The sequence below is a fragment of the Varroa destructor genome, unplaced genomic scaffold, assembly GCF_002443255.2.
Source record: "Varroa destructor unplaced genomic scaffold, Vdes_3.0 BEIS01000004.1, whole genome shotgun sequence".
In the NCBI taxonomy this organism is placed as follows: domain Eukaryota; kingdom Metazoa; phylum Arthropoda; class Arachnida; order Mesostigmata; family Varroidae; genus Varroa; species Varroa destructor.
The window spans coordinates 37,597,698-37,614,649 of NW_019211457.1; the positions used below are offsets into that span (position 1 = coordinate 37,597,698).

Here is a 16,952-nt window from a genome sequence, read left to right on the forward strand (position 1 = left end):
CCGTACACATCTTCCTGTGTTGTCTTTTGTGATTTTGCTTGCTACATTCTTTCTGCCTATTATCCGAGCATTATTAGATTTCTATTATATATAATACAGAAAGTACATATGTATCGTCATTTCCTGTCATCGGTTTATTAATTTGTTAACGGCTGAACCCGATAAGGTCATCGTGATGTACAACAATTTCGTTTAAGACATCGACAAACCAATCTTGGGCGATCTGTTCCTCGAGTTCAACATCCAGGTGCAAACCATAAGAGAAATAGAAAAAATCAATCGAAAATTAAGTTGTCAAGACTTATTGGGCCTTCCTTGAAACTCAAAAATCATGAGACTTAAACCCAGTAACTGTTTGCTTTAACACGAACCCGTTAAGAATATGATGAAAAAGGATTCACTCACTCCGCACAACATAAATGCGAAATAATATCACAATCACAATGTTTGCGTCGTTAACCACTCGGCGAATAAACGAGCCAGCAAGATAATAAGTAAACAACGAGAACGACCTTGAGAGAACTTGCCATATGAAAAAAAGCTCCACTAATCTAAAATTACTAAATTACGAAAAAAAATGGAAAAATATCACTAAATAAAACCAAACGATTTCTAGTAGTCACATTAATTATTGTACATATAATTTAGTGTGGTTTAATCGCCTAATTATAAAGTCGGCTTGATTTTTCCCTAAAAAACCGTCACGATAAACAGTTTTAATGGCAGCTATCTCATGGTCATCACATTTTTCGTAGTTAATTAAAATTGATGTACTGATTTATGTTATCACATAGAATATGCTTAAGAGGGACGGAGAAAATTATCAGAAGAATAGTATCGGTTCGACGATTATCCTAGTTATAGATTCTCATCTCCCGTTTGAACCTCTGAAATGCTTAATTTGCGATTTACTTAGAAACTCCACATGTATTATGAGTTGATCTCACAAAGTTTTTTTTCGTCATTTTTCGTGCCGGCAATAATCGCCAAGAAGCATTGGATTATATATATATATATATATATATACCACTGAATTACTGTTGTTCGTTTGTGATTCATGTACTATAATCTACTAACCTCTTCATATTGAAAACTTATGGCCCAAAGGTAGCGGGCCATACACACACGCACGTATATGTTATAGAAGTCCAGTCGTGTTGTAGTAATATAGTAATGGAATATAAGATGTCTATTAAATTGTGCTTTTTAAATAACTCCAACATGGCTCAGACCATCTGATCCACCCAAATATAGTATAAAAACATCATTGTTGTATTCAGATAGTTCTGTTGCCTGGTCATCTCATTTAGATGTCACAAGAAGACGACCTTGAACGCCTGTTCACTTTTAATTTCATTTCCCGTACCAGATCAATAGCTGATTAGTTCGATTTACTCGTACTCAGCACGAACTAGTTGTTGTCAAACTAGTATTCTGTAAACTTTTAGTAAATCGGCATTGGATAGAGTTGTATGTTGCAAAGCAATTTTGCATGTACTGTCTTAGACTACCGCCTTCATTAACTTGTAAATACCATAATATCATCGTATTAAATTACCCGCTTGTTAACAAAGTTAACTGCAGGTTACGACTTGGCCAAATCGCCACCGCCGTAATTCGCACCATGATGTTATCGTGGCACATTTGTCTTCCACAGTTTACCGTCTTCCACAGTTTTGAACATAAAATTCTGGCTTTTTATTCAACTAACTTAATTCGTTCGCACACCTTTTTTATGTGATAACATTCGTTCATTTGTTTGGCCATATCACGTAAAAATCGTTAGTAAACGATTTCCCATCGGCTTTGGTATTCCATTCATATATTTCGTGGGTGTTCTTCCAATTCAGTCCCACCTCACTCCGATTTTGTTTCTCCAAATTGATATTGAAGATGTGTTGTTGAGGATACTACAGACAATTTTATGTAATCTCTAACATCCTTAACCCCATTCCCGTCTGTTTTTTTCAACACTTCTAAAATAATACGGATCACAACGCCACATCGTTACATTTTCGCTGATGACCACATATCTGCGACACTCTTTACATATTAGTCACTAAGCTACCAACTAGACGTACTCGGTTTTCCACTGTCCTTTTCCTTTCTTTTTTAAGCAGCGATGAATTCAACTCCTTTAAAGCAAATCGTTGAAATCAATGAGTGAAATTGAGATGTACATCCTGGAAGTGTCGTTTCGAAGGATCAGTGACCTGAGCCATTTGATGATTAACATGTTTTACAAATTTGAGTACACCGTCCTCTCGATAAACCATCGACAGTGAGTTTGATTTCGGTACAACGGTCAACAATTCCTCATCATCTGCAATATACGACGTGAATCCCCCACAATCTGCGCGCCATTGATCCGCGTTGAAGAAAAGGCTGAGATCAAGCACACAACGCGAGACGTCCTGCATGTCATCATGTACCAGCGTGTACGCGCCGTGCCTCCAATCGCGGATTTTGAACCTGACAGAACATGACAATAATCAATCAAATTTCTTTTTGAGGTGTGCAAAACCTGGTGGAACCAGTAACAAGATCTATTTTATACAGAAAAATGCTTACTGTTCCAGAACTGCAGCTCTATGATCATAATCATTCTACATAACATGTTCAGTTACTTTTATATATGTATATATATATATTTGGTTCTCTTTTTTTAATAGGTGATAAGCAGAAAAATTGATAAAGAGCAGTCAGGTAGGCAAAAGTCTTTACCGATGTTTAGGATCAGCCTCTTCTTCGTCGTCATCTTCTTCTCTCTCAACCTTGCCCATTGGATGCAAAGGCAGACCGGTCATATTACTAAGAATCAGGTACATGGCTTCCGAGCCCAGTACAGCCATCATTTCGCGCACCACCTCCGGCATAACGTCCTCTTTCATTACGTATGCTTTACGTCGATTAGCAGGGCCAGTTTCAACCCAGCCGTTGTACTCGTTAAACGCCTCACACACAGCCAGGTAGCGATCCTCGGCGAGGAAAAAGTCGAGCTGCGTTTGACTGTCGTCACAGAATCGTCGCTGCACCTCAGCTTCCAGCTGTTCGGATAAGTATAGCGGATTGATCCATGCTCGAAGTACTCTCTCGTCTACAAAACCATGAGGAACGACAGGAAGAGGAGGTTCCTCGTAGTGCGGAGGGCGCTCGAACGGCGGGCCATTAAACCAACCGACTAATGAGTGTCGAATTTTGTCCTCTGTTACAACTTCTCCTACTTGATGAAACGTTGCTGGGCTTACCTCAAAGAAAACAAGGCGATTTCTCTTAGGCAATAACGATTTTTCGATGCATGCTGGTTCACCCGTCTTCGCATCAACGCCAAAAAGCTCCAAAGCTCCGCCATCGGCCTCACACCACGTCGGTGATACTAAATAATAAATGTACGCTATTCTTCTCCCTTCAAGTTCATCATCATGACACAGAAGGACGTCAGTGTATGCATATTTTGAATAGGACATACTGATTTCGCCATTTAGTTCGATACCGGTAACTTTCTTGAGCCAAGGCTGCAACTTTTCACGGAACGCCATTGTGAGGCCAAGTATGGCAGGTGTATCACAGTTAAACATATCTCCACTTTGATGGAATTTGTAGAGGTCATTGTTCTTTGCGTTTAGCTCGAGATCGAAGAGTTCGTCTGCCAGTTCCTCGATGAACGATGCATCTTGGAGAAATTTGTCAATTGTTACGACCTTGTACGGCGCAGTAAGCACCTCAATGTCGCCATCCTTCATGTCACGATCGTCGGAACAACACTGGCTAATCTTGGCAGTGAGCGGATCATCCAATACAAGCGAAGGATTTAGCTGCACGTCCGGTATCGACGACGTCTTAGCCCTCTTCAGACCATTACGGCCAGAACTCTTTGTGCGTTTTGCTGAGTTCATTTTAACAATAAATCTTCAACATGGCCTGCAGTCACTGAAGAAGCAGTTTGTAAAAAGCTATTAGAATAACAAATCATTCTGTCAAGGCTAAAATTACTATTACTCCTATTCTTCTGTCACAAATACGTATATATTCTCGTATGCTTATGCAATTTTTACGATGAGGTCACATACGACGTTTATGACCACGGTCATATTTTCGCATATGTTGCAAATAGCTTCACTTCAGTAATTTCGCTTCACAATTTTACGCATTTTGACGAACCTCAGCAATAAAATAGTGACTCGCACATCTGTTATTTCTTGTAAAAATAAAGATGAAGTACATAAGATTATGTTGTGGACTTTAGACGATATGTTTTCACCCGTCTAAAAATTAACCATTGGCAATTCTAGCCGCTATCCAGGTCTCTTTCCGAATTCCCTTTCTGTTATTTATTATAAATATGTGAGTGCGCCCTGTGAATACTAGCCTCGAATATACCAGATAGGGCCTTTTTTGCCACTATTGCAACATAAGTACTTTATTTTCCCCCTTGCGAAAATGACTTATACTGACTATTTGAGCACATAACGAAGTGAAAAATTTGTGGTAAACAAGATAGGAATATTATGGTCGCGCCTTTGTCGCTAACAGTCGTTTACCTTACAACAGCAGCCATTGTTCGACGCACTAAAATGATTTCATAAATTGCGTATGTCCATATGTGTATATATACATATACACCTCTTAACATCACGCTTGGACTGTTAATTTTCAATAACAACTAGTGCAAACAAAATGCCACCGTTTTTCGAATTTTTGCTGCGCCGGTTACAAGTTTCATCGTCGATTATACGTTGTTTTTGAAACTATGACTATTTCAGTAAGGCTAAATATTGTCATCTTAGTCTGACATTTTAAGATACTAAAGTATTTGACTATTATTTCTATCAGGGATTCATCGTTAGTACGCTTCTATTATCTTGAAGGTCATCATTAATACAAATGGTAACAAATGTTCTTCTGAACTAAACTCATACAAATATTGTCTGACAGCTACCGCATGACGGCTTGAGCGTAAGATCATCGCGCTGGCATCAAAATGCACGTAACACTTGCGAGAAACATTCTGTATATGTGTATTATGTCTATGACAATTGTTATTACTATTATCCGCAAAAGGCACTTTGTGACAACCTACATTTTTTTCTTTAAGCTGCTTCTACGATGTCACCGACAATTAACTGCTATTTGCATACGTGGCCAATTAACAATTGGTAATTCAATCAATAGCCGAGTGCATTAGGCCGACCGCCAACAACAAAACCAGATCTGATCGCCCTCACAGCTCGCAACAGCGGTTCGCACATATGTGAACGGAGTTCATAAAGTATTTCGCCGGTCCTGCAGTGTCACACGTGTTCGAATAGAATAAACAAAAAAGCGACTCCATGTGGTACGCTAAAAAAGGTGCCATATTCCACATAAGCCGGGACATTTTGCATTGCGAGACCCTTGAAATAGGGACATATTTTCTTACTTACCTGGGTTATTGTTGCTGCTAGTACTATCGCAATTTGTGGCCAGCCCCTAGTGATAATTGAACGATATTAAAACCGAAGAAAACTCACGCAAATATGATGTGGTACGATATTCGTAGCGCTGGCCTCCTCTCCCTTCAACTCACCAAAATAAACATGGCGCTTCCCATGGGTCGCAAAATATCCTACATCCGTTTCGCCTTTATTTTCCAAAACTAGGTAGTGCAATAAATAGATTGTTACTTTCCTTAGCCGACTTTGTTACAGGTTCTGCTTAAGGTTATATACCTGGGTTCATTTCTAGAACCTGTGTACCATTAACAATTTCATGGTTTCATTAGAAATCATTGGTAATGCCTGTGTTGACTGGGAGAATCGAATGCAATTTCGGATAGAGAACTTTTTCCCGGAAACGGATGTAAACAGGAACACAACAGAATCAAAACTGAGCAGCTGATTAAGTGAAGACTGGATGCTTTTCCTCAAAATGAAATAAGGCGCTGATGTAGTTAGCAAAGTGAGATTTCCAAAACAATTCGAGAAGTTCTTGAATCAAGGAATATTGCTAAGGTGTGTCTGGAGTAAGATGCCTCCGAAGTTAGTGCCGCGTAATGGAGACAGAAAGGCTGCTTCACTTAAATGGGATAGCACAAGAAAGGCATCAGTGGTCGCTTCGACCGGACGTAGACCACTCCCAGAACCAATGACAATCGGAAACACTATCCTTATGGTGATTTTACACGTATGTCGCAGAGCAGTGCTTATTGATGCCAAATATAAGGTGGGCATCTACCTTGGATTTTTATTTATAGGTTCGACGATCAACGATATTGGCTTTCCTATCCCAAGAACATATTTTTCTAACAAGCATAATGCACTGAACGTCTATTTCGGCAAACTAGCTTGGGGCTGGACGATGATCCTAACTTCACTCTATATTTACTTTACAACGAATGTATACTGTGCCGGCGATCAGCGTAGAATCATGCGTCACCTTTTGCGAATGGTGGTCGGTACAGCTGTATGGTTTTTGTTCACCAATTTCTTCGTATACGTGGAATCAAAGACGGGGTCCTGCTCCGGTGGTAAGATAACCTCACGTACAACTTGTTTGAACAAAGGTCACAAATGGATTGGTTTTGACATCTCCGGACACTGTTTTTTGTTAATCTTTTGCCACCTTTTAATCAGCGAAGAGTTGCGCACTCTGTTTAACTGGGAACGAATTGCCGATATTATTCGTAATGAACAGTTCGACGACGACAGCCCTATGAAAAGTCTTACCGAGGAGCAAAAGCAGGCTCTCAGAGAAAACTACCCAAAGTGAGTTGGTCATTTTTTTTCAGTCGATTACACTGAAGAAACGTTTCCAAAATACAATTGTCCTATCTAATAATGTAGATACTGCCACTATAAATGTAGATTAAGTTATCATGTGTTATGTTATTCAAAACTGACATTAAATTGGGATTCTGATTGTGCAATTTTTCATAAGGTGAAGGAAAATATAAATTGAAAAAATAATCGTGACTGACCCCCTAGTATACGAGAAAAGTGAACGTTATATCGATGATGGTTTTATTAAAGGCTTAAAATAAGATATTATGCATGGAGTCATATACACATGTTACATAACGATATGACGAAGTTTCTAAAACTCAAGTGTTTTCATTTTTATAAGTTGCCAATCTTGCTCTTCCAAAGCTCCGTTTAATCGTAAAACCAATTATATTTGATTTTAGCTTTATTCGTCTACATTTATTTTGGTATATATCGTCTCTGGTGATTTCAGGTATACTCCGTATATCCGTGTATTATTCATCGCGTTGACTGTGTTAGCGGTACTTTGGGATGTGATGCTAGTTAGCACCGTCTTATACTTTCATACTATGGTGCAGAAAATGGCCGGAGGAGTACTGGCCGTATTGTGTTGGTACTTTATTTATCGATTTTGGTATCCAAGTTTAATTCTACCTCCGATGCCTGGCGTGGGGCTCATTAGATACTCAGAAGGCTACCGTCGAGCTTAAGAAGCACCTAAGCAGCGGTGCAGCTATGATGTGCTGAGTGATATTAAATTCGAGTGTTAGTTAATAACTACACAATGCGCCGAGTGTAAGAAAGCGAGAACGATCGAGAAAGAAAAATTAAGGATGATAACTAAGCCCTTCTAATATCGTTGTTATACATTACGTTAAATATGTAAATGATAAACTGAATACAAAACGTAGGTATTTTTAATGCGCACTTGTACGGTCTATTTATTCACCTAAATATTCATATAAACATATATTGAATTTAAAAAAGAGAACAAAAATAAAGGCAATGTTGGACAGTTTCTAAAAAGTGTATGCTTTTTTCGTATATATTATAAAAAACATTTAGCCTTTAAGTAGTTATGTTTAAGGCAGCTTCCATTCACGTCACAAGATGTTGGGAAAAAATACGAGAATCATTTGAAGTTACTAAAATTCAGTACACATCTCGTTGTCTAAATAGTAAAAAATCTGAAACATATATTCAGACATGCTATGTTTAAACTACTGCACACAATCTTCAGTAATGGGGCCATCCTTGCTAATAAATTTGGATGCTATTCTTCCCAAAAGTTGATGCTCTTTGAGCGGGCACCACCCGTGAGGCTCCACGACTTTTACTCTGAGATGCTCTATAGTGAATACTTCCCCTTGGCAAATATCTCTTGAAGCGACAAGACTTTTGCCCAGCTTAGCAAAGCATGGACGTTCGCAATCCAGAAAAGTTTTATGGGCCGACCCTAACGCGAGCTCGAGTTGTCGAATCTATAATCACAAAGCGAAACACATACGAACAAAATCGTGTTACGCGAATCAGCAAGTCAGTATGATGATTATTGGTATGCTATTCAGTACTTTTACTGTATCTGCACTAGCTCTTCTGAGCCACCTGACCATCTGAATAGTTAAAGGTGTATACAACCTCGGAAAGCGTATCAAATCTCAAAGTTCTGGATGAGCTCAGCTCAATTTGAGGAACACCTATGTACCTGCTTGACCATTTCGGCCATTTCCTGTGGATTTAGTGAGCACTGGTGATCGCTTCCTTTAAGCTGTTTATCCAACGTAAAATGCCTTTCGATGATTTTTGCCTCCCTAGCGACGGCGCCGAGTGTGGAAACAAACCCTTTTTCATGACCGGAATACCCTGGAACATCGAACCCTTAAAGTATAGTATGTTGTCCTCTAGAATTAACGATGCTTACCAAAGTCAGTTAAAATACAAAAAAAATAACGTAATAACAACAAAGCGATAAGATGTTTAATACAGTTACTGTCTGACGGTAGCCTGTGAATCCACAGTAATTCAAATGAGCATAACATTACGCTTAGCTAAAGAACCGTCTTGGATAACGCATTTTAAATAATGCATATGTAAAGGATGGGTGAAACCAGATGAGATCCTACATTCAAATGATCGTTACTTGATAGAACACCATAACGGGAAATATATTTATCTTAGTTAAGAACTTATTAATGCGGGTGTGATCGATATCTTTTCACAAATGGGCCCTAAAATATCTAAAAGCTTTTTTCTAATAAATTATTGCTTATTTGTTTTTCTGCGTTTGTGTAATAGGTTCGTTTAGGCAGTCAACTAGAAACCATTTTTGTTAAATCTAGCAATATCAAGGTTTACCACTTTTAGCTACAGCTGTTCCTCACCGATTACAGCATCTTGGAATTTTTCTGCGTAAGTACTCAGCACTCGGAGGTTGGCATCAGCAGGAGAGCTGGGGTAAGCGGACGTGCATTGCAGGAGTCCGAGAGGTTTTGATGACGCCTCGTACAGACGTTCCACCGCAGACAGGTCGCTCATTCCGGTTGATATTATCAAAGGAATCTAAACAATTAAGGAAATAATAACAATCTTAAATTTGCACCTATAAAGAAAGTAGTTCGGTAATAAACTTTATGAAAATCCAATGTTAGATACGTAGCAATAATAACGAAATGAGTGCTATTCTAAAACATTATTTCAGTATATAGTTGCTCTTCATGTAAAGACAAAGTTCCTAAAAATGACGAGTAGTTTTAACCAGTCAGTAGGCATATAGCAAACTTTATCGTCTAAGTATATATAATATAATAATTATGAAAATTAATTGTAGTAATTAATTATGTAGACATACATTGGTTTTGGCAGCTTTGTGGATTAACCGCAGGTTGTTCGAGTCTCCGGAGCCTATTTTAATAAAGGGAACACCCAATTCAACGAGAAAATCAAGTGCAACTTCGTCCATTGCTGAGGCTGACATCAGAAGCCCATGACTAGCGGCTTTGTCTTTAAGCAGATGAAATGCATTTTTGGGCAATTCGAGGAACGCTTTATGTTCACCGTACGTATCTCCAAACGAGTTAGGTGAATCATACCTAATACAATTTTATAGTAAGTTAGAAACACAGAATTAAGGACCTGTATTTAAATCTCAAATAGACATGTACATTACTGGTATTATTCAATGAAAACAGTGCTTGAAAACACAATACTATTATCCACGCATATAACTTGCCAGTCGGTAACTTGCCGTCCCCTGTCGAACAAGATGCTTTAGTCTGATCATGTATTCGACTATTTGCTAGATGATTAGACTAACTGTTAATAAAATCACACGATGATATTTTCCCTAAAAAAATCACATCTTTCTCGGAAATAACAATGGTCTTTGAACAATTGATAGGTTTCAAATTTGTTAGACTTTTTGAAGACGGCAGGAAAAGCTGATATAGAAATCGCTAGATTTATTGCAACGTAGACAAAACTGCGATTGGTGCGGAATAATTAAGTTTCTCCTTAGCTACAAAGCAGATAGACATTCATTTCCCGGCACTCACTATCGCTATAAATGGTTTATTGTTATTATTTGTTGTTAACTTGTAAAGGATTATTCCATCTCGGTGAAATTATATAATGTTATGTAGAAATATTACTGTTGTTGCAATTTTGATATCCCCAGCTTATACAGTACAGATGTGTCTACTTTAATTTAATAAAGAAAACCAACGCGAACTTCTGAGCAAGTGACCAGTTTGCTAAAAAGAGATCTTTCCATTACTGGTCAAGTTTAAGAAATATAAAAGATGCCTCTCGCAAGTCGATCAGTTTGCTATAGTGGTATTACCTCCTAGAAAGAACACTGGCTGCATATTTGTGTTGTAGAGAACTCTTCTGAAATTTGACGCAGTCGACACCAGCTTGGGCAGCTTCTTCAATCATACGTAGAGCAATTTCGACATCACCTGTACCGAAAGCCCCGAAAAAGTTCTATTACTGATATCTTTGCTGCCTCCACTGAGGATACTTAACTACGTCATTTTACAGTCTAAACACTGAAGGAAGCCTTTTCCTTCTAATCATTTCGGGAACGTCCCCGATTTAGAATTGGGATAAGCGGTCGATATTTGTATTTATCTAGCTATAGACAGAATCATAACTCTGTGTGGGTACAATTCTAACTACAGACGAACGCTGCCGATGTCTGTGACTGATATTTCCTCAGATATAATCAGATTCATTTTATTCTACGACTCGAAGTAAATTAAGAAAATTTTCAGAATTATTGGACTATCATCATTTCTGAAAACAAACCTTGGTGATTCTGGCCGATCTCTGCGATGACTAAGACCGGCTGGCAATCTCCCACTAAGCGGGATTCCCCAAATCTCAACACCGGCATTAGCTTTATTCCTTACTGTTTTAACATTACCAATCGAAATTATTGTTTTCGAGCACAAGGAGCTGTCATATTCTCATAGCTGGCAGCTTTGCAAGATCACAGTAAATTATTTATAAAGAATTACAAAGTTGATTTGCAAAACGTATGATACTTATTTAGCATTGGTGATAGTCTGGACACACTTCAAGTGGATTGCCGTATTAAGAATTTTCTTTATTTGAATTAGGAAGAGTTCCACCTGTCGCTACACTTGAATCTGCCAAGCCTTTGGCTCGAATCCTATAGAATACTTGTTAATGAGTGTGGGTCTGGATTTGCAGATTTATCCATATGCCCATTTCATACCGTTACATTTATAATAATTATCTCAAAGACGAATAGGCAAAAGTCTACAAGGCTTATAAAATCTTAAAACTATCCGTTTGATGCCACACGATCACCGACAAGGCCACTTTGTATGCTCATAGAAGGACATTGGCCGCAATAGAGTACGAGAAGGACGGTAACAGAGGGAGTGTACAGGAAAACATTAAACTGCATTTGCCACTCACCAGGGGGTCTTTAAGACATTTAACCGTGGTGCAAAATATCTTCGGATACATACTTGAACTGCTAGGGCTCGTTAGCTTAAGTCAAACAATAAATTCAGATTGGATAACAGTAATGAGGGTTTTCTGATGATCTAGAAACAGATAGTATAATACGAAAATATTAATCTTTAATTAACGTGTTTATCTTTTTTTGTAAATTAACTTTGTTGTGGTGTTACCTTTTAAGTATGCACGTTTGCTACATATGTACATACAGGAATGATAAGTTAGCACATACTCCTGGAATCGTACAGTACGTAGCCGCGAGACTCACTATTGAATAAAAATGGAAAATAAACCAGCTGATTATAAAGGTGAAGTAATAGAGATGCAACACCGAAGAGAACAAGTAAGAATAGACGCTCTACAAAATAATTTGGTTACGTCACGATGCTGTATAAACATCGATTCCGAAAATTCTTCGTTCTAGTAAATAATTCACCGGCATACTATGGTTACTGAATATTTTTAGATGTAGTTGTTTTTTCACACAGACGAATCCAATAAAGGCTGTACAAAAATGCAAATTGGGATTCGGTTTTATTCTGGCTGGATGTATCTTGTTTGCCTAACAACTTCTTGCCCTTAAAGTCAGTTGTATTGCGCGCTCTTTATCTATGCTTTATTCGCTGCATTAAACATGTGCGTGTAGAATTTAGCCTTAAGTTTTTCGAGGTTTTGAAAAAATTAGTTGGCTGTTATGGTAATGAAATGACCGATGAACAACATACAATCGAGAAATGGTTGCAGCAGACAAATAGGATGTTGCCTTTAAGCCCAAATTTGCGAACTGTGCAGAAAAGGTTGGTGCCACAATGCGGTCCAAAGCCCAATTGCTTCTCCTTGACGCAGCCGTCTTCAGCACCTCGGAGTTCCTAGTAGCAGCTCGTCGAGTATCACTCATGGTATAAGCCCGTTGCCGTGTAAGTAAACGGCAACAAACAAGACGAAGGCAACAATAATTAACAAATTTTGCTGACATTCATTGTTTATTGCCTGATTTGGTCCAGTCATCATCGACTCGAGAGTCGCGAGTGCAAGAGTCTGGATTGATCCGGATGTTTTAAGCATTTTAGAACGTTTGGAACGCTCAATGAACGTTGGAACCGTAAAGGAAGTAATGACATGGAAGCCAACAAATGTAAGCGCAACTGCCGTGCCTTGGCCTTGTCATTAACTACGGCAAAGTTCGCTGGGAAGCCCCCGGGGAACTGATGGTTATTTTTGATGCGTTATCGTCGGAGTCCCCAAATGAACTTACCGGAAGGTGTGTTACACCTATAACGAAAAAAATAGATGAATGTTTACCCCAAAAAGTGCTAAATATGCTATATAACCCTATCAGTATGGTCGAGATATCTATAGCCACCGCGATATGCTGACTAGATACGGACCTGCCATTTCTCGCAATGGCTAACTTCGCGCAGATAACTGGGAGCCTGGCGGCTGATCACTCTGCAAGCCGTTCCCAATAGCAGTACGCTGGCATAGAATCGCCAGTGCGCTCACACTTTGTTCCCTGAGCCAAAGATAACAAATGCAATACTTGCCATCAATGCTCTGCTTTCGGTTATGGTATTTGTTACTGAGGATGCTAACGTTACAATTAACCCCGACTAACAGTTCGGTTCCTTCGGAGCTGTTGCTTACATATCTGACAGATAAGGCCAACAAAGGACAAAGAAGAACAGTCGCATGAATTTGTTTTGATAAATGCGCTGGTGTATTCGTCTGAAAAAAATATTTCATTGCAACGAGCCGTTTTGCTTATTTAGACCCTTAAACCTGTCTAACCGACTGCGACATTTGTTTTAGCCATTCAATACCCAATAAATGATTATAAAACAGTTTTTAAAAACAGAAAATTTCATGAATTTTTTTTTCGAGAACACATCTTTTAACCGCAACCGCTTAACATTACTGCAATATGCTATATTGCCTATGGTACAGCGTAAACTGATTTTCTATCTTAAGCAGGAAGAGACATCATAGAGTCTTCGTATCTACTTTGCAAAGGTCGAAAACTATTATCTGTTCTAAATTAGATCCATAGTCATGATAGCGGTGGTTGATCTAAAATAAAGCAAAACCAGCACTTGCAACTGCCCGTAAAGTACGTAACGACTCGGCAATTGCGACAATTCTTCAAGTTAGTTTTAAGGACCTCAGTGTATATTCTATGGCTTAGTACTGTTGTCTAAAAAAGAATGGGATAAAGACGCTAACTAGCAATATTATCTCCTTGGCTGTAAGTTGCTATAATAACATTATCTGTTGTAAATTCTGCATTTAAAATACGATACAGCACCATCCGCCATAATGTACGAAATGGGTTGCACACACTTAATATCAAACTTGGCAGCAAAAAGCATCAATATGATGTGTCGGCTACTAGCATTATCGTCATCTTCAAGAGGTTTTATGTTCGAAAGAAGTTTCTTTAATGAGAGATGGTCAGGTCACAAGCCGTATACTTATAGTGCGCTTGGAGTGCCATCAACATTAGCGCTGGGCGCACGATAGAAGAGCAAAGCTGTCCTAGCAGGCCAGGCCACGAAGGGAACGTGAACTACACATGTTCCCTCAAGTTATTTCCTTGGACTAAATTGACAGTAATAGTCGTCATATACCTTGTGTACATAGCCTGAATAAGGCCGGAGTAAAATTCAACTGGTTTAATTACCAGATTGGTCCTTTGCGATCGATAACGAACACTCTTGGCGATAGATGACTGTCAGATAATGCCCATTGACGTTTATGGGCTCCAGTTGTCCTAAATTAAACTTGGGTCGCCAAAAGAGAAGCTATGGTATCATAGAATAAACTGCCCAGAATGTCTAAAAACAAAACAATTAATGATCAGGTGAGTCTCTAGAGTATTAACTGCTATAAACGGGATAGATTCATATTGAGTATGTATTGGCGTATATACTATATGAAAATGAGATTGTGCAACATAGGCTCTAAGGAAGGTATCGCCTCGCTGACATCATGACCGATTATTTATTAATAAATTGCGAATGCCATGAATGCTAATAACAGCACGACCTTAGCGATGCGGTAAAATCCTGAGTTACCTTTCCTTCTCGTCACCAGATCCCCCAATTATGCAAAGAAATCCAAATTTTTTGGTAAGATGGTCCTTAAAAAGTAATATAAGCCCATTACAATATTGAATATTCGTGTGGTAAAGTACTAACAGCTTAATTATTGATCCGGACAATAAACACAAACACTGTTCTTTACAACGCGCTATCAAACAATAAATGATGATGACTAAGTTTTGTGGAATTACACAATCGTATGAGTTAAACGTTTTTTCAATGCCAATTTTTCAGTGCTATTGCTGATTCGTTATCTTCTCACCTCTGGAAAGCCATCTTAAAATATATGACAAACTGAAGCTTGTTGGTGTAGCCGGTTGCATAAACATGAACGTTATGGTAGCTTCGAGTGGTTTGCAGACAGAAGAAAATGATGACAGTTTTAACGATAGTATAGAAAAATTGCATTTTATTGTCTTGTGTTTTAGATAAGGCAGTTGCTACTGGGACTGTACGCTTTAGCCGCGCAACAACTGAAACTGATGCTTGTTTTTTTTCTCCATACAGACTAGCAAATTCACACACAGGATACTGCCACGATTACCAAGCCGGCCACGTACGGAGATAGACGGCCTGCTGCTTAGAAGACGCTCAACGTGGCATACAGGCTCATGTAGATACTGATCGATTTACCCACGTCGATTGCTGCAAAGTGTCCGGCTTTCAGGCTGCAACGGCGTTCATGATAAAGATAGCTAACCTCTATGTGAATAATTACGCTACCAGCTACTACTACCAGCAGTATGCCCACCAACGATAACCGATTACCGTAAACAAAGTCTGACATAGAGTAACTGACGAGGCAACAGCACTGACCGCTGTAGCACTGATGGTCTTGTTCCGACCTAGAAAATTTATTTGCTTTGGGAGCCCAATACTTAGGATAGCGCTAGTTAGAAGCATTGCAGAAAGCACCCTTTAGTTTTAAAGCCATTGACGTTGCAGAAATTTTACAAAACCAACGAGTAGCCCATGCTGAGGCCAAGACTCAAGGAGGGTCAAGTACGTCTTCACCTACGCGATGCTAAACCCCGGCTGAAGGGCCGTGGTTAAGATTAGCGTCTACATGTTAGATTGTCGATTACCGCAATTAGGCGGAATAGAGACTTCTCGAAATGTATTTACGCATTTTCAATAATCTAAGATTTTATAGGTTACAAGGCACTAGCACTCGAAGTTTTCGTAAATACTTGACGGCCCCGAGTATGCCAAACGCAGCTTGAACGAGCAGTTCTTCTTTGTCTACCAGATGCTCGATGATATGACGGTGCTGACAACGCCATGACTAATAGGCCATTGATCTTCGGACAATCCGAAAATCTTTTCCTGCGGCATCATATCGGCATTTCATCGTTATTATTTAAATTATTCGGCTTTCTCGGTTCGATGATGTCACAAGCGGAATGAGCTAACAAAGCACAGACTCACATATACTGAAGCATCTCTCACTTATCCTCTTCTGACCTTCTTTTTATCCTCTTACCTTCGCCGCGTAGTTGTTACAAACTGACAAAAATCAAGTGATTCTAGTTATTTACGTAGACCTAAAAGAAGTAACACGATCAATCATACATACATAATTCATCATACTAATTTACATTCACCATATAAATGAATATGGGAATTTGTTTTAAGCTAATTGTATACGACATAGCGGTTACAAACAACTATTATTATTATTATCAATAATCTATCCAGAGCGCTAGTGAGGTCGAAAAAATTAAGTAGATATGCAAGCGAAGTTCCGGAACTTACTGACATTCAGTAATTGAAATCAACTATACAGCTATTTTTTGGGTACTGAACACTCGCCGCCTAAATATTTTATGCCCACAGCTCATGCTATATATAAAATATAGCACGTTAGTATTTTCGCTTTTCAAAGTGTATTTTCTCATTTATTTGCTTTTCTTTCATTTTTTTATGTTTACTATTACTATTCAAATTAGACATCTAATAAACTACTAAAAACTGATGTATGTAATAAGATACGGCAGCTAGCGTTAATAAATTATCTTTGCGTATTATTTATTTAGTAAAGTTTTTAAAAAACCCTGTTGTACAACCCTTTACCATAGGCTATGAGCGCTATGTAGCATTTACAGGTGTTACGTCTATTCAGTCC

General features: G+C 38.7%; 3 protein-coding genes across 6 annotated transcripts; 1 reads left to right on the plus strand and 2 right to left on the minus strand.

Annotated features, from left to right (window-relative positions):
- Positions 1–111: 111 nt before the first annotated feature.
- sud1 (Prolyl 3-hydroxylase sud1) lies at positions 112–5,509 on the minus strand. Of its 3 annotated transcripts, none has more exons than XM_086986438.1 (3): positions 5,424–5,509; positions 2,725–3,930; positions 112–2,472 (listed from the first exon to the last, which is right to left on the minus strand). In XM_086986438.1, the coding sequence occupies exons 2-3, from the start codon at positions 3,894–3,896 to the stop codon at positions 2,157–2,159; spliced, it is 1,488 nt and encodes a 495-aa protein (XP_086842564.1). In that variant the 5' UTR covers positions 3,897–3,930; positions 5,424–5,509; the 3' UTR covers positions 112–2,156. The 3 variants fall into 3 exon arrangements, with proteins under 3 accessions (XP_086842564.1, XP_022658009.1, XP_086842565.1); XM_022802274.2 differs by lacking the exon at positions 5,424–5,509 and adding an exon at positions 5,081–5,317; XM_086986439.1 differs by lacking the exon at positions 5,424–5,509 and adding an exon at positions 4,542–5,056.
- A 74-nt stretch (positions 5,510–5,583) lies between these two features.
- Positions 5,584–7,766, plus strand: Fitm (acyl-coenzyme A diphosphatase Fitm). Of its 2 annotated transcripts, XM_022804557.2 has the most exons (3): positions 5,584–6,201; positions 6,397–6,743; positions 7,213–7,766. In XM_022804557.2, the coding sequence occupies exons 1-3, from the start codon at positions 6,007–6,009 to the stop codon at positions 7,448–7,450; spliced, it is 780 nt and encodes a 259-aa protein (XP_022660292.1). In that variant the 5' UTR covers positions 5,584–6,006; the 3' UTR covers positions 7,451–7,766. The 2 variants fall into 2 exon arrangements, with proteins under 2 accessions (XP_022660292.1, XP_022660291.1); XM_022804556.2 differs by having other exon boundaries at positions 5,584–6,743.
- On the minus strand, positions 7,653–11,657 carry NANS (N-acetylneuraminic acid synthase). The gene is made up of 6 exons (XM_022804555.2): positions 11,046–11,657; positions 10,579–10,696; positions 9,589–9,829; positions 9,122–9,299; positions 8,446–8,603; positions 7,653–8,221 (listed from the first exon to the last, which is right to left on the minus strand). Exons 1-6 carry the CDS (start codon positions 11,131–11,133, stop codon positions 7,961–7,963), a joined length of 1,044 nt encoding a protein of 347 aa, XP_022660290.1. The 5' UTR covers positions 11,134–11,657; the 3' UTR covers positions 7,653–7,960.
- Positions 11,658–16,952: the final 5,295 nt, after the last annotated feature.